Below are 21,093 nucleotides of genomic sequence, written 5' to 3'. Positions count from 1 at the left end.
CACGTACACTCAACGAGCCGCATCATATATATAGGAACGACAGCTGAGACACGTTTATTCTTGGCGAATTCGTTCATGCGTGCCTGCCTTGCTATCTCGCATGGCCGTACATGCAACAGCACAACGGAGACATCGATGCTCTTGGCGATAACGCTGCACTTTTTTCGAGCGCCCTCTGGCGCGTTTCGGCAGCTACACATTCGCCTCGGCAGACTCGTTTCCAGCGGCAACGCAACGAGCTCTTCAACCGGCGCCTTCAGTCCAGGATCGTGACACCAGACAGTTAACGACGTCACCAACTTCACGCCAGTGTGGTTAGTCTCACCTTCTCGATGGTGTGGATGCCTCGATGATGGAAACAGCGTTGTCGTTCGGGAGCATCGCAGCAGTGACAGGCGTGCCCGTAGTTGTAAATGGGTGCTGAGATGTGGACCGTAAGGATAGCGTGCTCATTGCCAAAGAAGCACTGCTATACGTGTAAAACCGTGTCGAGACTTGTCCACTTAGCAGTGAAGAGACGGCGCAGCATGTCATCCAAATTCGTCTAATGAAATTCTCGAAATTTTGATAGCTCGAGACAGCTCTCTCTCAAAGAGTTCTTCAAAGTGCGTTCGAAGAACGTTTACATGACGATGGCGAACGTAATGCGGCTGCTAGGAGTACGTTCCAGAAAGCGAGCCGACGGCGGATCCCTCTGCCAATTGACTCTGAACGTCGACGAAACTGACGACCAATTCGAGGAGCCAGCTACTCCTGCCCGGCCCGGCCCGACCGGCCCCGTTGAGCTGGCATACGTCGTCGATGGTCTACCGGTACCACCGAAGGCTTTCAACGTTGAAGTCGTGCGGGACGCCCTCCGGTATCAGGCGCGACCGAGTGACGTATTTGTGGCGACCTACCCAAAGACGGGCACCACGTGGACGCAGTACATCGTCTGGACGCTCCTGAACCTGGACCGATTGGACGAGGGAGTGCCGTTTTTCACGGATGTCTTGACACGGCACGTGCCCTTCCTGGAGCGCGTGAGCCCCGTTCCGTAGTGCGTAGTTTTTACTTCCGATAGCACGGTGACACTTGAAGCCTCTCGCCTAAAGCCTCTTGATCGTCATGCGGGCCTTCCGAGATGCTTATAACCACGCAAAATTCGACTATCGGCAGGATGTCATACTTGATGTTTGCAGTGATTGGTTCCGTCTTGTATGAAGCCTCCTGTGTGCCCTATACGTGTAATCACATAAAAACAAAAAAAAACTAGAAAACGCGAAATAAAGGGGCATACGTATACGCCTAAATTTCTGTGAAAGCAGCCTTCATTCCCCGGGCGCTCGTTAGATGGCGCCACAATAACCCCCCTCCCTCCCCGCAAAACACAGGGATGTCACCAAAACGCGTATCTGCGTCTTTCTCAGGACCGTATGCAAGCGACAACTCGGTATTGCAAGTCCTTTCGGTCACCGTCGAGGAGGCAGAAAATTAGGTGGGGTGGCGAAATTTGGAAATTCGCACGCGCGAGTTGAAATCAGCTCTAGCGCAAGACAGGGGCAGGTGGAGATCCCAGGGAGAGGCCTTCGTCCTGCAGTGAACATAAAAAAAAATAGGCTGATGATGATGACAGTTAACTTCTGAATCTCCGCAGTTCGATTTAATTTAAGCGCGTGTTAAAAAGCGAGAAAGACCGACGGGGGTCTACGGTTAATTGTACAGCGTACCTCCAGTAAAGATGTGCATGAAAAATCTGACAGTAAGACAAATTACATTATACGGTAGTAACCGCGCGCTAATAAGATAGTGCGACCTTACAAGAAACCATACAAGAAACTAAATTGCGACTACAGATTAACCATAATGGAGGCAGAGTCCTTTAAGTATTTAAGTATTTAAATAACGAAGTATTATAGTACTCTGGTGGAAACGAGTGCAGCCTTCGAAATAACAGTTCTGCATGCTGGGGTTGAGCCCATCGTGGCAGAATGTGGCAACCAGTGCATCTGCTGACGTCTGCGACCAGTATTCTAGCACTACGCAAACGGTAATAGATGTACGGACTGGTCAAAGCTTTATAATCGAGAGCTTCAGCTTCTTCGTAAGCGTACTTGCCTTCACGAAATGTCGGGTTAATGGAGACTTATGCGGCAGCAGTCGCACTGGTAGCGACATTTTGCTTTGTCAACTCACAACGCGTTAGACACGTTCTCGTAATAAGATGAGCGTTCTTATACCAATAAAACAAACAGGAGGGACTGCCTATTAACGATTACGTCACTGTAGACACCTCGCACCACCAGTTAAGCAGTTAAGTATTATTATTATTATTATTATTATTATTATTATTATTATTATTATTATTATTATTATTATTATTATTATTATTATTATTACATGTCGAAACATACAAGCACACAAAAGAAACGGAGGGAGCAAGCAGACAACTGCCACCGAAAGAGGTACAACGCCTGCCTATTCTTTCGGGAGGAGGGACAGAAAAGAGGGGGGAAGTGTAAGCTAAAGAGCGAAGCAAGCTAAGTAGAATTTAAGTAGCTAAGTAGCAACTCGATACACTGTGGTAGCAACTAAGCAGGACATGTTGTTCAATGCAATATTTGCTCCGTTATCTTCTACATCACGATCCCTAACGTTTACGTTCTGAGTAACCGCAACATGTCAAAACCATTACGGACAAGCTAAAATCTCCTAACGTCTCTGTGTAACGACGCAATCTGCATCCAAGCCCTACCGCGCAGGTTGGCCGAAAGGTGGTCGAAGCGCTTCCCGAGCCTCGCATTATCAAGCACCACCTCCCGTTCTGGCTGTCACCGTACCACCCGCTTGCCAAGTACGTCGTCGCTGTGCGCAACCCGTTCGACTGCGTCGTCTCCTTCTACCACCACTGCCGAGCAGAGCCCTCCATGGGCCTCCGCCCGGTGACCACGTTCGACGAGTTCTTCGAGCAGTTCCTGGAGGCGCGCGTGCCCTTCGGCTCGTACTTCGACCACGTCTTGTCCTGGTACGCCCGCCGCGACGACTCCAACGTCTTCTTCTTCTACTACGAGACGCTCAAGCAGCGGCCGGCCACCGTGACGCTGGAAATCGCCGACTTCCTGGACGCCGCCGCAGCAGCGAGGCTTCGCGGAGACGAGCGACTCCTACGCTACGTAGTCGACAAGACGTCCGTCGGCAGTCTCAAGACCGGCCACTTCTCGGCTATCCCGTCCCGTCGCGGCGCGGGGACGCCTCGTCCAAAAGCAGGGGAACCGTTGGACAGGCTGTCCCCGAATCACTTCCGCAGGGGTGAAGTGGGCGAGTGGAAGCGTCACATCAAGCCAGACCAGGCGCGGCGCCTACGGCAGCTATGCGAAGAAAGGATTCGAGGGACCAGAATGTGGTACACGTGGCAGAAGTGGATGGAGTGATCAGTCGTCAGCGCGACGCGTGAAATGTGAAAGACGATCTTGACGTCTACATTTTTTTTTTACTCGTGACAGCAAGTTACACGTAGTGTTTGTGTACTGGTTAGCCAAGCCCCTTGTCTGAAGCTTCGCTTGTGTCATATGTGCTTTAGAGATGTGTGAACACACAGAATACTACTTGCGATAGCGAGATACACTGCACCGCATTTTATTGTAATCTTTAGATTATACATTGTGCGTTTTTAAAATAATATGTGTTGTCTTGTTTCCCCCCCCCTCTATTTTTATTCGTACACCGAAGGCATTATAAATAATTTGTGGTTGCGCTAGTTCATAAATGCTATGGCACAGGCATATGTGTGCGTCATATTTGCCTCCGAGATGTGCGACCTTGCAACATGTTACATTCGATCGCAAGCTGTGCTTTATGTTTATGCAGATTCATATAATCTTATATAAAGTATCTTGGTGTGTAAAATATTTAAGCATGCAAAATAAAAACGCTGATCGACACGTAAAAAAGACGCCGAATTTTGCAGCAACATCGTGTAGGTGCGATAGAGATTTTGTTACGCATTTCTTTCGTCGCACATTCCGAGAAATATCGGAAGTATGACGGCAGAGACCAAAGCTTGTGCGACCATCAGTCGCACGACCTAGAGCAAGCACTGCATGGAATCATCTACTCGGCATCACTGCTGTCATAACTGATGCTTCACAATTCAATATCGCCTTGCAACGTCGATTGTATTTTCCATTGTTGTTACTAGCTGCACGGATTTTCCCCATTTTTCATTTCCTTCTGTAGTGCCTTGGGACCCTGAAAGTATCTGATAAATAAATAAATAAGTAAATAACTTGCATTGCAACACTGGACCGTAAAGAAACATTGACGCTATATATATTGAGGCTGCATGTTTTGGGCCCGATTCAAATTTAGCATCGAATCATGCCCTTGATTCAGTCGTTCGAATATTGAAACGATCGAATAGAATTAGAATATTCGCGGCGTGCAGGCTTCACAGAAAGAACTTTTTTTTTGCTAGGGTTTGTAGCCGTGGACAGAAATGGCGTAAAAAATATTTTATTTCCTTTAATACACGTAGTGGTATATTGAAACAAAAAAGGAGCTCGTAAATGATCAAGACGTTGAAGTTCAGCATAGTTTCTGATCGGTAGTGGGCGTGCGCTTCAAGCGGCCAATCGGCTATGTGCAAGGTCCCTCTTCAACGACAGGCATGCTACAAAGGTATTCTAAACCACAGGGCAAGGCCGATAATCGAATGTGCGAAAAACGAACGATTGCGATATTTTCGAATTAGACGTTTCGCAAGAGTTATGAATTGATCTTGTTGACATATTGAATTTTGTAAGTTATAGAAACTTCGTGCGCATGACAGTGTCGAACGTAATCTGTGTTAGCGTTTTAGTTATAGCGAATACTTATTTGGAATCGAACCAGGTATTTGTAACGATCGAAAAGGACAATACTGTCCCGTTCTGTTATTTTTCTTGTCGGTGTGTGTTCGCGCTTTATTGTCGAAAGTTTTGCGCACATTGAACGAGAACAAATGAAGTCACACAATGAAGTCAAACCAACTGGCCCGCCTTTCAGTCTTTTTCGCGCTTTAGGTTTGACGAATATTTCGAACGGAAGCACGTGACTAAAAGCCGTAGAACGAGGAACATCGATGAGATCCGCGACATTCCTCGTTCTAACACTGTTTATTCACTTCAGCTAGGCCTCCGTCTTCCTGCTAACCTCTCTCTTGTTTAGAATAGAAGCAAACACTTCGAATATTTGAAAATGACAACGGTGTCCCGTTGTGTCGCTTTCGCCATGGCGTGTTTGCGCTTGAGACGTATACGTATCATACGTATATATCACGTATATACCACGTATACGTATATACCACGTATATATCACGTATATCGCGTATCACGTATGTATCACTTATATATCATACTTACATATCACGCATACGTCGAGATGCAAAGAAGCATTTCGAATATTCGAAAAGCAATATTTCGAATATTCGCGCATTCCCGCAATTTACACATAGTCGCAAGAGGGATTTGATAACTAGCGAGGAGATAAATAAATAAAAAGACAACGTTGGATAGTGTGTCTATTATTTCACGTCAAGTCTGGATTGGTGACACGAAGAGGCGCTCGAGCGCTATCCGAGCGTTAGTGATGGCGATGACCCTCGGCTGCTGTCAATTAGTGGACTGCGCCTTGGCCTTCCTGGAGGAGACTCGCTTGACGGAGCCAAGGACCAGCACCGCGTCGGGGTCCTTGTTCATGACCAGGAACATGAAGGGGCGGTCAACGGTGAACCTGACCGGCTCCAGTGACGCCGCAGAAGTGGCCGCGGACGACACTGTGGTGCTCTGGGGCTCGGACGAGGGCGCCACCTAAGGATTAAGACCGGAGTACGCGTTTCGATGGCCGTCAGTAAGCGACCAGAGTCCGTTTCAATACCCGTCAGTAAGAGACCCAAGTCCGTTTTAATATCCATCAGTAAGATACCCGAGTCGGTTTTAATACCCGTCAGTAAGAGAACAGGCCTTGTGGGGCCGGGTATTCACTAAGAAAAAGCGATAACCGGAGCGTTTACCAGACGGAGACTAGAAAGTGATAAGAGACGGACGCTATACACTGACGACTTTGCGCCCGTCTTGTAAACGCTATACCGTTATTGCTTTAGGTATATGAACCGGCAAGCCAAAGAACAAGTTCGGCCAATTCCACTCAGAATTTAGCCCGAATAAACGAAAACGATTAGTCGAGCAATTAATTTAAAATTAAGATTCGTAACTTTAGATGGGTGAGCTAAAGAAAAAATTAACAGAACTGGTGATTTGTGTTTGCAAACATTGTGACAAAAAAAAGAAAAAAAAACCATGGTAGTCTGAATCTGCAGTAGCCTGCCAGCGACATATGCCAGCGACGAGTGGACCATATCAACCTCATTTAGACACAACTGAAGGTCCAGCAACAGGGGCGAGGAGGCTCGTTGACGTTTTCTAGAAGCAGAAAGCAAATTTTCTTATTAACAGTCATGGCCAGCTACAGTGAAGAGGCGCTTGCACGCGCATTGGATTTTTGCCTCGCTGCCTTAAAGTGCAGAGCACATGGAGGCTTGTATTCTGACAGACCTACAGGCAGTCAGAACATTCAAAAGGGACTTAGTCTGTTTAAAATAAGCTTAGCATGATTAAGGTTCTTTTTTAACTCGATTTTCGTCACTTCCGGTGTGGGAAGTTGACTGCTATAATTTTTCGCGCTGAAACCTCGAGCGGTTGGTATACGTCAACAAACGTGGATTTCAAAGTATCTCTTTTTCGCGTTTGGACCTTCGTGAGAGAGTAAATGTTGTCTAAACTCGTTACGTTCAGTCGTTGGCCCTTTGAAGATACCAATGTACTCCGTCTTTTAAATAAAAGATTACTGCGGATCCCACGCACATGTGGGAATCGTTCTTCAAGACATTTTTGTAGGCCAATGTAGACACAGTGCTGCAAACATTTGCACCAGCAACGAAGTATAGAACACCCTTGGTCACTGGAATATATATTCGCTCTGTGTTTTGTCTGCTTTACGTCTCTGCGTCACCACGCGAAGCTGCCATTCTGGCTGCCCGCGTTTACGCCTTGGGAGCAGGGTCTCAACTGTATCGCTGCAAGCCCCGACTGCGGAAACCCAGCTGATTCTGACCTATCATATATATATATATATATATATATCATCTTCACCTAGGGAGAGCTGGCCCGCAACTCGCGAAGAGACGATTTCTTCGTATGCAAGGGCCGACTCCAAGCACAAAGAAGCGGTTGTCGTCTTGACGGTCTTAGAATGGGCGGGCGATACGGCAATAAACCTTGCTTAAATCTCGCGGACCGTATGCGGTGGGAGTCGTATAAATGAGATCTCGCTAACGTCTGGGAAAGTCCCACGTATAGGGCAGAAGGGACGCTGCGTAAAAGATTGCGCACGGGAGCATCGGCTGACTATAAAAAAAATAATGAAACGGCCAATTTGCCCGCGCATTGCGCGTGCCTGCACCTAGCTCCAGGCGCAATTTCATCTTGCCGAGATCTTATAGGAAGAAACAAGAACTCATGTGCCCGAGAGATTTTGGAAGCGTCTTTAATCAAAACAAAATGTAACGCCTGTGTGTAATTTAGATGACACATCTATATCGCTATACAGTGCAGAAATTACTTTTCTTTTTTACTAATCAGATGAATTTGAAAGTTCTGTGGAGATGTGGGTAATGGTATGCATCTTTCTTTCCATTTATCTAAGCCAGCGCATTTGGGTTCTCTCGTAACGTTCTATTTTGTAACGGGCTCAAGGTTGCAATAAACCGGTTGGTAGTATGCGCTCGCTCTTTCTCTGCGTCTCTATCTTGTGCTGCGTCCCGTTTCCCGATTTTGCGCACTTAGCAATCAATCATCCTTCCCGAACCTTCTCCCAATTTTTTCAGACCTTGATCAGGTGCTGCTGTCTCGCCGAATAGCTCATACCTTTAAAAAAATCTGAATTACGTGCTCAACGGATGGGATTGCACCTGCGTAATTGTTCTTCAACGCAATTGCATTCGAATAAAGTTATTTAACTCTAACAAATGTATTCAAAAGTCCATCATAACTTTTGCTTGAAAGGGGATGTGCATGCACGTCACGTGCCCGCTCTCACCTTTCCTCCTCTGGCGTTCGCGTGGAACATGGTGACATGCGTGAGCGTGGACACGAACAGGCTCTTGTCGTCGCTGATCCCGCCCAGCTGGCCGCGGCTCTTGAACACCTCTGCCGTGCCCAGCAAAGACACGATGCGCGCCAGCTCGGTGTGCCGCTTCAGACGAAGTACGGGCATCGTCACCTTAATATGGGCCCAAAAAGAAAAGACGCGGAGTCGGAGCCACGTGTACATCATAGGTTCGGGCCTCACGTTAGAGCGTTCGAGCATGTCCGTGTACTGGTGTAATCGACGCGTAATCTGGTGTAGGCCCCAACCAGATTGCGCGTCGGAAAGCGTCAGCACGCGCCGCGCTGCACACGGCGCCACGTCGCGCCCGATGGAGGAAGAGGGCACGCACCCACACGACGCGTGAGTTGCCGAGCGTCGTTTGTATTTTGGGTTTCTGATGCGGTGGCGTAATGCTGACAGGTAGGCATGTTCAATGTAGTCCGGCGGACACGTAAGGTAATGTGTTAAACAAGGCAATTAACCGTTTAAAATGTAACTTAAAATTTTTTTTTCTTGAAGCTATTAGTCCAATGCTAGTTATCAAACAGCTTCGTTCCGGAAGTCACATTGGCTCACCATATTCATCTGGGGCCGCGTCACGCAGGTGAGATGGCCAACAGCTTCAGGCGCGGGCGTACAAATTTAGGAGAGCTAGGTCTCGACGCCGCCACGCGTCAACGCGCTACGCGCAGCTACCGTGCCTGACGCCGAACGCGTCCAGACGTGAGGCGACGCGTGCAGGCAGGTTCCGACGCGTACGTCTGGTTGGGCTTTTACTTTCTAAAATGCGTGTTACAAAAGTTGTTTTATTACTGATTTCACCGCAACATATAATTTCTTTCGGAGTTTCACTGGTGTTCTCGCTGAACGAAACTATACAAAATACGACTGCATGTTGACGATTATGTCGACGCCTATACTTTTAGACAAGCATCTGTAGCATAATATGTTTAGTGTTTGCAACTGCAGCTCCTGCAAGTCTTTTGGTAGGCATATGCTGCCTATTCTACTACCGTCCACGCGCATCGGAAGGCCCGCCGTAATCCGCAAAGGGTAACACGTTTACGGAGAAGCTAAAACCGTCTATTTCGCAGCATTTGCAGTGCGGGACACCTTCCGTGTCATTTGCTTCGCGTGACACGTTGGTGTGTCACACCAACGTGTCAGACTCTGAGACTCTGACTCTGAGGAGCAAGACGAAAGGCTATACCCTCCCCAAGGAGTAACAACACGCAAGAAGCGGTCAACGCGACACATCTCCTCTGGAAGTGCACCGGCACAGAATCGACATCCGAGAAAGCCACCTTCCTCGAGGAACCGGTATCACCTATACTGACCCGAATAGCCTCCGGACGTGAGTTCACGGCCGCCGATCTAATTCACTACCCTCCTACATATCGCGGGCTCTGGCTTGGATTCCCTGAATTAGGCGATGCGAGATCAACCTGAGCCTGCGGAGCCAGTATCCACGTTTTAAAACAAAGACGTTGACAGCACCATCACTGTCCCAGTGAAACGACGACCAACGAAATGCGCTCACCTCGACCTCTCGTTCCTCGAGTTTAGCCAGGCACTGGAGCAGCTTGGCCGGCGTCAATCTGTGCTCAAACGCTGCGAGGCGCTCCATCCGGGGAAGGAACACTACCATCGTCTTGCTGGGGTCCTGGTACGGGATCTCCAGCGCCGTGGCATCCAAGTCGCCGCAGTCGCCTACGAGGAGCACAACCTTAGGCGTTATCCAAAACTAAGTGAGACGGCGTAATGTAAATGGCTCCGGGATAATGCTGACCACGTGGAGGCACGTTAACACGCACCTAGATGCATAAGTACTCGGCCGTACGTTCCTTATTTGATTAGACGCCCTGCCTCAAACTCGCGTTCCCTAGTTCGCGTTTCGAACAAAAGAGTAAAAATGGGGATGGACTTGACTGCAACAAGGGGTGGCGTAAGGCAATTGCCTTCACTCCGATTGTTGATCGTTATCGATGCCTGCGCGATTCTCCGCCATCCATCGCACCGCGAAGTCCTCGTAGGAATCAAGCCCCCCCCCCCCCCCCCATCGACACGCGGCCTCTGCTGCGACCGGGAGTCACGCCCACGACCCCTCACCTATGCGGAACTTGCCATGCCGGCGCATGACGCGCACGGCCCGCATCTTGCTGGGCGTCTCGTGGAAGTCGCCGAAGCCCGGCTCGAAGCGATGCCGCCATCGGCCCTTGACGAACAGCACCGCGATGGAGACGAGCAGGACCGGGTCGCGGCCAGTGTTCGGCGGGAACTCGAACACGGCGTACTCGCGGAAGGCGAACGCCGTCAGCGCGCGGATCCACAGGTCCATGCGGATGACGGCGCTGCCCATGTCCGCCTGTGTGGAACGTATATATGGAAGGCGCTTGTACATGGAAGCGGCATATAGCGCAGTGACGTCGGTGTGTCTATAGTTAATGCCCACTTAAATATACTGTGAGCGCCCGTATATTTGAGCGCGCGCCTCCGGCGCCTTCCTTTACGCCTACACGACACCAGGACCAAGCGAGGCCCGGGCTCATGCGCTAGAGCTTTTTCTCACTCTCTCGTTCCCGCCGCCGGTGCGGAGGCCCGCGTTTCGGTTGGCCGATGTAATAAACGTGTTCCCTGCAAGAAGTTATGTCGCTTCGACTTGCCATGGCACGCTAACATACCTAGCCTACTGGCCCGGGTCGGCCCTCACTATATACATAGTGTTCGCACTGGTTCGTGAAGACTCTTGTCTGAAGCCTCTTGTGTGTCATACGGCTAATAGCGCAAAAAAGAAGGAAAAAACTGCGAAAGAAAGACTCACTGGTATACGCCTGGGCTGATGGGACAATTAGGAGTGCCGTCTTTCACAGACATCATGCCCACGTATACTTTACGAGTATACTTCCTGGAATTCGTTAGCCACGTTCTCTATCGCGTCATATATTACTTACCATACTACCACGCCATGTTACCATGTCCTGCTTTACCACATCGTATTACGCACACCCGAAGTGGCGATTTGTGAGCAGGAGCACGTACAGTCGGTGTAAGATGTTTATGGGTCAGGTATCTAAAGAAAAATAATGTTTAATTCTCGAGTCCTCTGTGCGTAGAGTTAATATAAGCATTGTGACAGTCGCCAGTAAAACTGGACAGCGCCACATTGTTCTGATGGAGTATAGTATAGCTTGACACTCCGAATACTATAGGCTGCCTGCCCCCGGTTTTCTCAGGTTCCGGTTCTTTCTCAGGTAACACGGTCATAAGCTTTTGACGCCGAGTGTATACATCAGCGGCTCTGTGTCTAAAAAGTGAGACCTGAAAGTTTTACGCGAAGAGCATATTACTTTGTTGTTTTAGTAATCAGGGTTAGATGCCAGGTCGGGCCATACCCCCCTCATGTGTGTGTATATATATATATATATATATATATATATATATATTGAATTTAAATTGAAGATTTCACAAGAAGACCTCCTGGACGTTACTGACGGTCGCTATAGTTACTAGCATATACAGTAACTCTAACCGTCGCCGCTGTCGCGGGATGGTCCTGTTGCTGTTTTGCCGAGTAGCTCATAGATAGGGCACCACTCATGTAACAACGAACAGAGTTACATGGTACTGTCCATACAGATTTGCCGGTCATCGGCTCTGTTCTCAGCACGTAGTTACCCAGCGAAACGACAAACACCACCTTATTAAGCATCCTCATTGCAACAAATTACACGCCTTAAATAGCATAATTCTGATATGAAAGCGTAGTCTTAGTACATGTTACTTTGTCCGCTACCAAGGTAGTTAAATGATGTTATTGTTAACGAACTTGAATATTCATTAGTCTTGTTATCCCTCTGAACTTCTTGTTTTTTTTTTTTTTACTTGAGTATGTAAGTAGTTTGCTGTTATATATAAGATGTGAAGTAGATTGAGATATTGTATTTCGGTATTCCTTGCTCTCTCTTTTCTCTACTTTGTGCATCTAACTTAGTTTTTTGTTTCTTATTTTTAGTGTATACAGCGTGCTGTAGTGCTTGAATTGTGAGCTACTAGGGAAAACTGTGCATCCGCTCCACCGCTCCTTCTGGTTTTACAGGTATCGGGGCTGCTTATAAGCTGCGCCGGTCAGCTTTTTTTATTTTCTCCCACGCCCCGCACCAGACGTCTTGCGCAAGCGTTTCGTATGCAACGAGGAACAGAAATGTCTCGTCGTTGCTTGCACGACTTTCGCTCACTTCGAAGAAGTCCGGCTCGGTGCGACACCAGGGGGACAGCGAGGCCACGTACGCGGCCTGCATGTTCAGGTTCCGGTCGCGTATCAGCGCCAGGTCGTGCGTGGCGCTGAAGCCCTGCCGGTGGTGGTTGGGCCACGAGGCGAACAGCTGGTCGTGGCAGCGCGCGAAGTAGGCGACCGCGCGCGGAGCGTCGGACTCGTTCAGGTGCAGCAGACGCGCGAGATGGCGCGCCGCGCGACCCCTAGCGCCGTGGAAGAGCGCGATCAGGGCGCCCGCGGCGAGAAACGGCGAGAAGAGGACGTTCTTGGAGCCGCCCACCTCGCGCAGCTTCTGGTGCAGCTCGATCGTGAAGGCGAGCAGAGCGCTCGTCATGGTCGGGGCCAGGGCCGTCACTTCCTCCGGGGTCACGCTGCGTGCACAAAGGACGTCAGTTTGGACGCCGTACTACAGTGTACTAGAATTCTGGTACACTGTAGCCGAACGAACGCGTGCGCACACTATGCAAGCACCAAGTGGGCGCGCTCACTCACTCGCACTCGCTCGACACTGACTTCGCAGACGTGGGATAGAGGGCGCGCGAGTGACAAACGGTGTAAATGGGCTAGGAGAGTGTTGAGGTATCTGTACAGAAAAAAACATTGATTCACAGTGAAGGAAAAGAACTAGGAAGCTTACCAGCAAGTATGCGGCCTGTAGGGTGGGCAACACGGCAACAAAGACCGTCAAGCGGAAACTCAGAGAGGCTGAAATAATCTCATGGGTGGCGGCAATGGAAAAGGATGGAACTTGCCATGAGTCACTACTTAAGAGGAAAAAAACGAAATCTGGAAAGAAACAATTTATGATAACTCAAAGGGAAGCTCACTACTTTTCGAAGCGAGATCAGGATGCCTTACAACACGCAGCTATAAAGCGAGACATAAGAACGAAGAAGAAGCTTGTGCTTGCTGCGGTAAAGCTAGGGAAACAATGGAGCATGTGTTATTATAATGTGAATACATCTGCCCAGCGGTCGGTTTAGGCACCCCTGGCCTCCTTGAAGCCCTCAGGGTTCAGCGAGAGCATGGGGAAATTAAAAATGTCCACTATAGAGATTAGTAAGAGGCGATTGGAAGATTGGTGGAAGAAAAGTAGGCAAACGACAAAAAACGGAGACGTAAAAAAAACAAACAAAGTTCACAATAGGGGGTCAAGAAATTTGGTTATGGGAATTCACCGTACGTTTTTTTTTTTTCTTTTTAAACATAGGTAGGACATCAGGCAGTATAATAGCAAGAGCTTGGTGGCGCAACCCACCGTCCCGTCCCAAAGGGGTCTTGCAAAAACTTGTTGACACCTTCCAGAAAAACGCGAAATCTTGCCACTCGTCAGTTCAGCACGTCCGCTGTGCGACTGCAGCGCGCTCCCACATACCGGCAAGGCGCCGGATGAGAGACGGCGCTGCGATCGCAAGATGGTGGCCGGCTATAAATAAATCTGTGAATTAAATCATTGTGAATTACCTCGCAGTCTAAAGTGCGATATGATAGCGCAAGACCAGCAGTTCGTCTGATAACGTCTGCGGAGTGCATTCAGAGGACGCGTGTACAAGAACAATCATACACTTCAGGAGCTACAGACAGCCATTACCCGGCCACATTGCGCAGATAACTCCACCAGCCAAACACTCCAACGAGTATTAAATAAACGTGCAACGTCGTTTTGCAGGCACGTCTTCAAGCCAGTGATGCACATTTGCAGCAAATGCTGTCAATGGCCACTGCCGCTGCCGTAAGTAAAGCTTCCAATTTTAGGACCACCACTTCCACTGCACAGTTACTTTTCGAACAGCCAACGTGTACAGAACCGAACTCTCATATTCTGCTGAAATTAGAGACATGGGCGCCCATTTCGAAGCCAGTCTTGAACGCCTGTTGCAAATTGGGACTACTGATAAGACGATATTTGTAAACGCCCTCGGTGCGAGGATTGGGAAAGACTCACGCCACTCGCTCCTGCCGTTGTTCGGGTTCATCGGTCGCTTGAACGGGAGCCATGGGCTTCGCCGAAGACGCACACGACTGGACGGACCCCGGTGGCCGCGCTTGTTGCTGCTGCTGCTGCTTCTGGGACGGTTGTTCGGCCTTCTGGCTGGCACCCTTCTCCATGGCGGAAGACGAATTCGCCGGCCAGCCCGATCTCGCGATACCCTGCACGGGCTGGTTTGGCTGGTTGTCGATGTTGATTCCTCAAATGTTGGTCCCTACCCACGTAAAGAGGGAGGGGTTATTGACCACGCAACGCAAATTGAAATGTCTGGTATAGTGGTTTACAGTGAGCTTGGTTTTGATGATGATCGATGATCTTTATTGGTGTCCGCTTCGAAACGGGCGTGGCGACGAATAGCCTGCTTAGTAAGCTAAATACGGTACTATGTACATGCACAGCAGTCTATCACTTTGTCTACACCTCCTTCATCTTTTCTCTCGTCATTAAAACATTTATCTACATGTTACACAGCTACATATACACCGGCGCTAGCGTAAAGGCGCGGATGTAGCCCGGCCTAATGCGGACGCGTGTCCCCGCGCAGCGCAGTTATAACGCGAAGCCGGCGAAAAGCCGATGCTCTTCAGTCTAGCGTCACGGCGCTTCCGGGCGTGACCGCCCTTACAAAAACGAATTTTTACAGTCTACAGACCATTCTGCATGATTTTTGTGCAGACGCTGTATAAAGTGTAGTCGATAACGTTGTAAAGCAATTTCTGTAAAGGGTTCATAAATATTCTACGTACATTTTGTGAATAGACATTTACTAGATGATAGTCTGTAAAAATGTGTGAGACCACGAGCCCCTATAGGTTACCTGCAGAATCGCCTACGTGATTTGTCTAGAAACATTCTAGGGACAGTAGCCGATGAAATGTGTAAACTCCACAGGTTCTTAGACTAAGTATAGACTCTGCCATAAATTTTCTTTACGCACGGTCTATAAAAATTGCCTATTGACAGTGTAGTAGTCTTATAGATAAATGGGAATGGTCACTTCAAAGACTTTCTAAAATGTTTTGTAAAGGCGGTCGCGTTCGGCGCGCTTTGACAAGGCCCGGCGCAGGAACACAAATGTCCCGTACATAAATAAACATGCCGCACGCGAAAGGGACAAAACACAAAAGACCTACTAATACCATCTGATTTTATTGCTCCTTCGTGAGCAGCGGCATATGCAAAAAATCATGACAAGGAAAAAAAAAAGCAGAAAACCCAAGATAGGGAACCTTCTTTCACATCGCATTGCACGTGGAAGCGAGCGCGATATTCAACGGCGTCATAGATTTTCTTCAAATTTCAGTATTTGGCGGGCCCGACTCTTGGGCCAGCTGAGTAGGCACAACAATAAATTTCGTCGTATACGACCTGTACATAAAACGTAGACTGACGGGTATCTCAAAAACACGTCCAAGTAAGAAAAAGAAATGGCTCGAACGAGTTGGAAATTTCAAATTGAAGCGAATTGGATATGTCCAATTGTGTTTTGGAACACCTACTGGAAAATTACGACAGGTCTAATTGGACCAACTGTTTCTTTGAACCCAATTTGACCCAATTGGTCTCTGACTTGGAGTCGTTGGGACTCCAAGTCAGAGACCAAGAAAAACAAAGGAAAATAAAATGAAAAGCTTACATGGGCCCTAACCTTGGTATGACACTCCTTTCGAGAAGCATACTCATGCATGAACACACTACGGCAATTATCTTCATCGACATATCCTACATTTACCGCATGGCTATGACAGATACATGTCAGGTGTTAAATGTGTAAGCAGTATTTGGCTGACCAAGTGGTACCAGTGGTTCACGAGAAATTTGCAAAATTCAAGAGCGATTTTTAACTTGACAGAACGCTAAATGCTTCTCTCCATTGATCACACCAAAATAAAAGATATTTTACTGGAAAATGAACATTATAATTGGACTACTTCTATAATAAATTATTTTGTTGTTTCACGAGATTACTAATCTATGGTGACATCCAGTTGGGTCCAGTTGGGACCAATTGGCATACCAAGCTCCAGTGATGTCCAAGTGGAACCAACCGGACGGACTTCTCATGAAGCCCACTTGGAACTTGGGCCTCCGATGATGTCCAATTGGAACCAGTTGGGTAGACTCCTTTATGTTATAGCATATGATATTCAATGGCTTCTTTGATTTACTTAAATTTATTTGGCCTACCATACGAGGATACGGGACCATTCTTGGCCAATCCTTCAGAATGCGTGTGCCACTCTGGGATAAGTAGAATCCTTAATTGTATTTGATAATAATACTTTACTCTTACTCACAGAGGGTCTGTTCAGGCATACATGTAGGGTCTCAGAAGGCATAACTGCCCATACCGGAGTGGTTTGCCTGCCCAGCCTGGGACCCGGGGGGGGGGGGGGCACTAAACTTGTAGAGGGGGAGCGAGGTAGATTGTTCAGAGTAACAGCAACCTCTGTGCGGCCTTCATTATAGGCCCTAAGCCTTCGAGTTCGGGAAGGAATGTCCTGGTAATAGTCGGTGGAAGCCATCGCTACAACAGCAAGCGACATCCAAGAGGAACTGTGTCTCTCCCTTCGAGGGAGATGGGGCCCAAGGCGATTTGTGCGAAGGTTTAGACGCGGCGCGCCCGCTAATGTTTGGTGGCCAAGAGCAAGAAGTCTGCACAGGAGGCGGAACTGTGGCAGCCTGAAGTCAGGATGCAAGCGGTTGCCAGGAAGCAAATCGACGTAGTGCATTAGTCGAGACTTGCGTGTAGGAGAGGCGCTGCTTCATTGGCGTGCTGCGCGGCTATAGAATATATAGGCGACCCAACACTGTGCCCTAGCAAGGCGAGCCTGAAACGTCACGGATTGGGGTAGCCAGATAGGGGAGCAATATTCAAGGATGGCCAACACCCGGGCAGTCTCCAGCAGCCGGATAGATAGGATAGGATATACTTTATGGCTCTAATTTACAGTCATTCAGCGGTCAGACCGAGTGCTTCCATCTTCTTCTTGTCGATGGTGACTCCCGTCTTGGAGGGTTGGCGCCCCTATTCCAGGGCACCACTGAGCGTGGCTGCTCGTCGGGCATGGTGTACCAGCCCCCGTTGGAAGCATGGGTTGCCGCTGGAGAGCACACTCTACCACTGCTCCGCACTCGGATTTTCGATATTGCGGAATGTTTTGTTTTTGCTGCATTGCCACGTGATATGATAAAGGGTGGGTTTTGCGCCACACCATGGGCACATGTCCCTGTATTGGTTTGGGAACATTTTGCTTAGTATGTGTAGATTTGGGAAGGTTCCTGTTTGCACCTTCCGCCAGCAAACTGCCTCTTATTGATTAAGCATGTTATGGGGCGGGGAGTATTTGACCTCCGTTCCTCTATGATAATGTAGTATTTCGGAGTACGTCGGGGATCACCGTCATGAAGTCCTCGGGGTCTCCATTTAGGTCCGCTCGGTTAGTATGCTCGCGAGCGGTCCTGTCGGCCCTCTGGTTGCCCTCAATTTCAGTGTGTCCCGGTATCCAGAAAATGTTGTGTCTAACTCGTCTTTCGTGTTGGCCCGCGCGGTGGAAGATTTGGAGCGCCTTTTGGCCAATTCTGCCATTGATGTACTTGCGGTATGCTTCCTTAGAATCCGTTAATATTGTAAGACATTTGTTTGCGCGGTAACCCACCGCGGCCGCTAGTGGAACAGCCATTTCTTCTCCCTCAGTTACCGTACAGTCCTGTGTCGACGCGCAAGTGATCTCCTTACAGTTCGAGCCAATTATTGTCGCGCCGACTTTTTGCTCTGTTGTTCCTCGTTTCCAAGGATACACCGCGGCGTCCGTGTATGTTGTGTTCGCCTTGGTTGCTAGATATTTCTCTACATATCTTGCCCTAGCATTCCGCCTGGCTGCGTGTAGGTTTGGGTCCATGTTTCTTGGCAAGGATACCCTGATGGTGCTGCGGTACTCATCTGGTAGGTTTGCCGTTCTCTGTTCTTCCCTTTCTATTTCTTGATGTCCCAGCCTTTTTAGAAGCTTCCTGCCCGTGTTAGTCGGCTGGAGTCTGAGTATCTGCGACCCTAATTCTGCTTCTTTGAGCTCCTCAAACGTGTTATGGAGTCCGAGGGCTAACAGCTTCTCTGTCGAAGTGTTGGCCGGCAGATGAAGACCTGTTTTGTAGGCTTTCCTTATGATGGCATACTGCGCTTAACAAGTGCAAGCATTCAATGCGGCCTGCCTATACAGTGCGGTGCACCTGGATGGCAAAGGACTGTCGCGAATCTAGCTCGCACTGTAGTTGCCTGGTGTGATGTATCGTACTTCCCTGCGCGTACACCTGTCATCAACATTCTTCATCTTCACTCTTCATAGGCAACCTTACAGGTATAACATTTAATGAACCGCTCCGCAAAAGCTGTAAAGACACACGATGGATTTTCTGGCCCACCGTATTGAGCACCGGATTTCTGGACACTGCCGACTGTAAAGAAATGATCTCGTTCGTGCAAAAGTAAAATAAAGAAATGGCCTTATTTGACGGAATTTTTCTTGTGTCACCATCCCATCTTTAAGTGCAGACTGCAATTTTTTCTCAACGAAGATACAAGGGAAGCAGCAGCAAGAGATTTGGCACAAGAAAATCGCCTCAACATTCAGGCGTCCGAGCGTACTTTAGTTTGTGGCTTTGGAGTTCGGAGTGCGGTAACTCCTTTCGATAAGCAAAACAGGATGACGGAGACGGAATTATACAACATATATCGTTTTAAGCGTGCAATGTCACGCGATACTCGATCGTAAAGCTGTTTGTATTTCGTTCTTCCGTAAGAACTACTTTGAAACTGGCGCCTTCGCGCTTGTTGAAAGAGCAGAACGCCGACCGCTACAGCAGTGTACCTATTCGAGCGATACCGCACACTTGACAGCGCTTTGACCACTGTCAAAACACCTGAGCAGTGGTGATAGGATTCATTAACCTCGTTTCACATCCGAGTCGCAGTGATGCTGCGTATTGTGGTTACAGCACGCATGCGGCAAATGCCGCCAGAAGCAAGCATTGTGCGCTTATTCGAGGATGCGCGAGGGCTCACAGATCGAGTGTGCGCGTTTCAAGCGAATTAAAATGTGCTAAATAACAGCAATCTCCTGCAAAACAAATGATGCTATGCGCTTAAATAGCTCCTAAGAAGACTCTAATTTCAATCCGGCGTGGTCTAGTGGCTAGGATATCTGGCTTTCACCCAGAAGGCCCGGGTTCGATTCCCGGCGTCGGAAAGTTTTTTCTGCTACGTTTCTTTTTTTTTTTTTTTTAACATAGTAGTATTACATTTATTGACTTCGGTATCTTAATTGCGAATTACCAGACATGCGGACGTATTTTTGCAAGTCTCTTGATGCTACGCACGCGTAAGTGTAGTCACCAACCTGAAAGGGAACAAGCGTCTCTCTCTCTCTCTCTCTCTCTCTCTCTCTCTGTGTGTGTGTGTGTGTGTGTGTGTGTGTGTGTGTGTGTGTGTGTGTGTGTGTGTGTGTGTGTGTGTGTGTGTGTGTGTGTGTGTGTGTGTGTCGACGTTTTATTTATCTTTATATTTTCCATCTTTCAAGCGGGCCTTAATCGTCACTGCATGCGACCACTCGTATACTTGTCCTGAATATAACGCTGCGCGTATTTGATAAAAGATTTCAAGCTCACCGCTGTACTGTTGTTGCTCAAATTTTGTCGAACGATCGCATTTTGGCGTCGACTTCCTTTAGTGTAACACTTGGCGCAGTTAATAGCCTGGCTTTTAAGATAAAGGTGCAAATTTGTCTGAACTAATGGGGATGGGAGCTACTGCGGCGACAGCGCAAGCACAAACTTGTTTCGCTATATTCTAGGCACTATAGTTTCGCCGCCTGCCGTCAGCTGCAATTGGATTGGATTGGAGCCAACTTTATTTATGCCTGCAGTTGGGCCACAGTTGGGCGCTCGCGCGCCCCGACGAGGGCCTACGTTAGGGTGGCTACCCCATCCTACCTACATACGTCACCCTATCTACGTCAGCTGCAGAAAGCAGCGTTTCAGGGAGGGCAGTCGCCTGCTCCAGAAGTTGGCAACAACTCTATGTTGGCAACAAGCGGCAGCCCTCCCTGAAACGCTGCTTTCTGCAGCTGACGGCAGAGGGCGACACAAGTTCATGCTTGTGCCGTCGCGTCAGCAGCTGCAGCTCGCTGCTTGTTTACACATGTGCGCGTCGGCATGCATATCTTTTAGACACTGTTTGTCCCTGCTTTTAGCGCAGACGTAAATGCAGGTTCGCATTTGTTTTCCCTTGACGATGTAGAGAAGCATCTGGCCTTCCACTGTATTGTTAGCGGTGTCTAATAAGATCAGCGGCTACACGTGTGTCTAGCGCGCGGTGTGAATATCGTGTGTCCTTTCGTTCGCCGAAATCATTAAAATTTTATTTCCGCGTTGTGTTTCAAACTCATCGCGAAAAGGATCTTGCGTCGTTTTACACAGATGTAGTGGGTCCTGCGAGACCTGAACGTATCCCTTTAGCAATTTCTTGTCTCGATGTGTTGATCATTCGATAATTAATCATTTCGATATACCACGAAACATGAGCGTCGTCGCGAAAATACCACTCACCAGTGTACGAAATAAAGAATCTCACTTTTGTGATATTGCAGGATACACTTGATCGTATGCGTATGAT

At 48.4% G+C, this 21,093-nt stretch overlaps 3 protein-coding genes and 1 non-coding gene across 4 annotated transcripts; 2 read left to right on the top strand and 2 right to left on the bottom strand.

Moving 5' to 3' along the window:
* The first annotated feature begins 644 nt into the window (after positions 1–644).
* On the top strand, positions 645–3,410 carry LOC142588884 (sulfotransferase 1B1-like). The gene is made up of 2 exons (XM_075700701.1): positions 645–1,022; positions 2,742–3,410. The coding sequence occupies exons 1-2, from the start codon at positions 645–647 to the stop codon at positions 3,408–3,410; spliced, it is 1,047 nt and encodes a 348-aa protein (XP_075556816.1).
* Positions 3,411–5,542: 2,132 nt separating this feature from the next.
* On the bottom strand, positions 5,543–9,923 carry LOC142587201 (iris-like). The gene is made up of 3 exons (XM_075698078.1): positions 9,704–9,923; positions 8,113–8,295; positions 5,543–5,825 (listed from the first exon to the last, which is right to left on the bottom strand). The coding sequence occupies exons 1-3, from the start codon at positions 9,809–9,811 to the stop codon at positions 5,628–5,630; spliced, it is 489 nt and encodes a 162-aa protein (XP_075554193.1). The 5' UTR covers positions 9,812–9,923; the 3' UTR covers positions 5,543–5,627.
* Positions 9,924–10,252: 329 nt separating this feature from the next.
* LOC142588883 (ipis-1-like) lies at positions 10,253–14,591 on the bottom strand. Its single transcript, XM_075700700.1, has 3 exons — positions 14,382–14,591; positions 12,399–12,807; positions 10,253–10,528 (listed from the first exon to the last, which is right to left on the bottom strand). The coding sequence occupies exons 1-3, from the start codon at positions 14,543–14,545 to the stop codon at positions 10,253–10,255; spliced, it is 849 nt and encodes a 282-aa protein (XP_075556815.1). The 5' UTR covers positions 14,546–14,591.
* A 5,006-nt stretch (positions 14,592–19,597) lies between these two features.
* Positions 19,598–19,669, top strand: TRNAE-UUC (transfer RNA glutamic acid (anticodon UUC)). Its single transcript has one exon. It is a non-coding gene; the product is annotated as a tRNA-Glu (tRNA).
* The last annotated feature ends 1,424 nt before the right edge of the window (positions 19,670–21,093 follow it).

This window comes from Dermacentor variabilis, chromosome 7, assembly GCF_050947875.1.
Source record: "Dermacentor variabilis isolate Ectoservices chromosome 7, ASM5094787v1, whole genome shotgun sequence".
NCBI classification, from domain to species: domain Eukaryota; kingdom Metazoa; phylum Arthropoda; class Arachnida; order Ixodida; family Ixodidae; genus Dermacentor; species Dermacentor variabilis.
The sequence above is the reverse complement of the archived record's forward strand: the minus strand, read 5'-3'. Positions and strand labels throughout refer to the sequence as shown.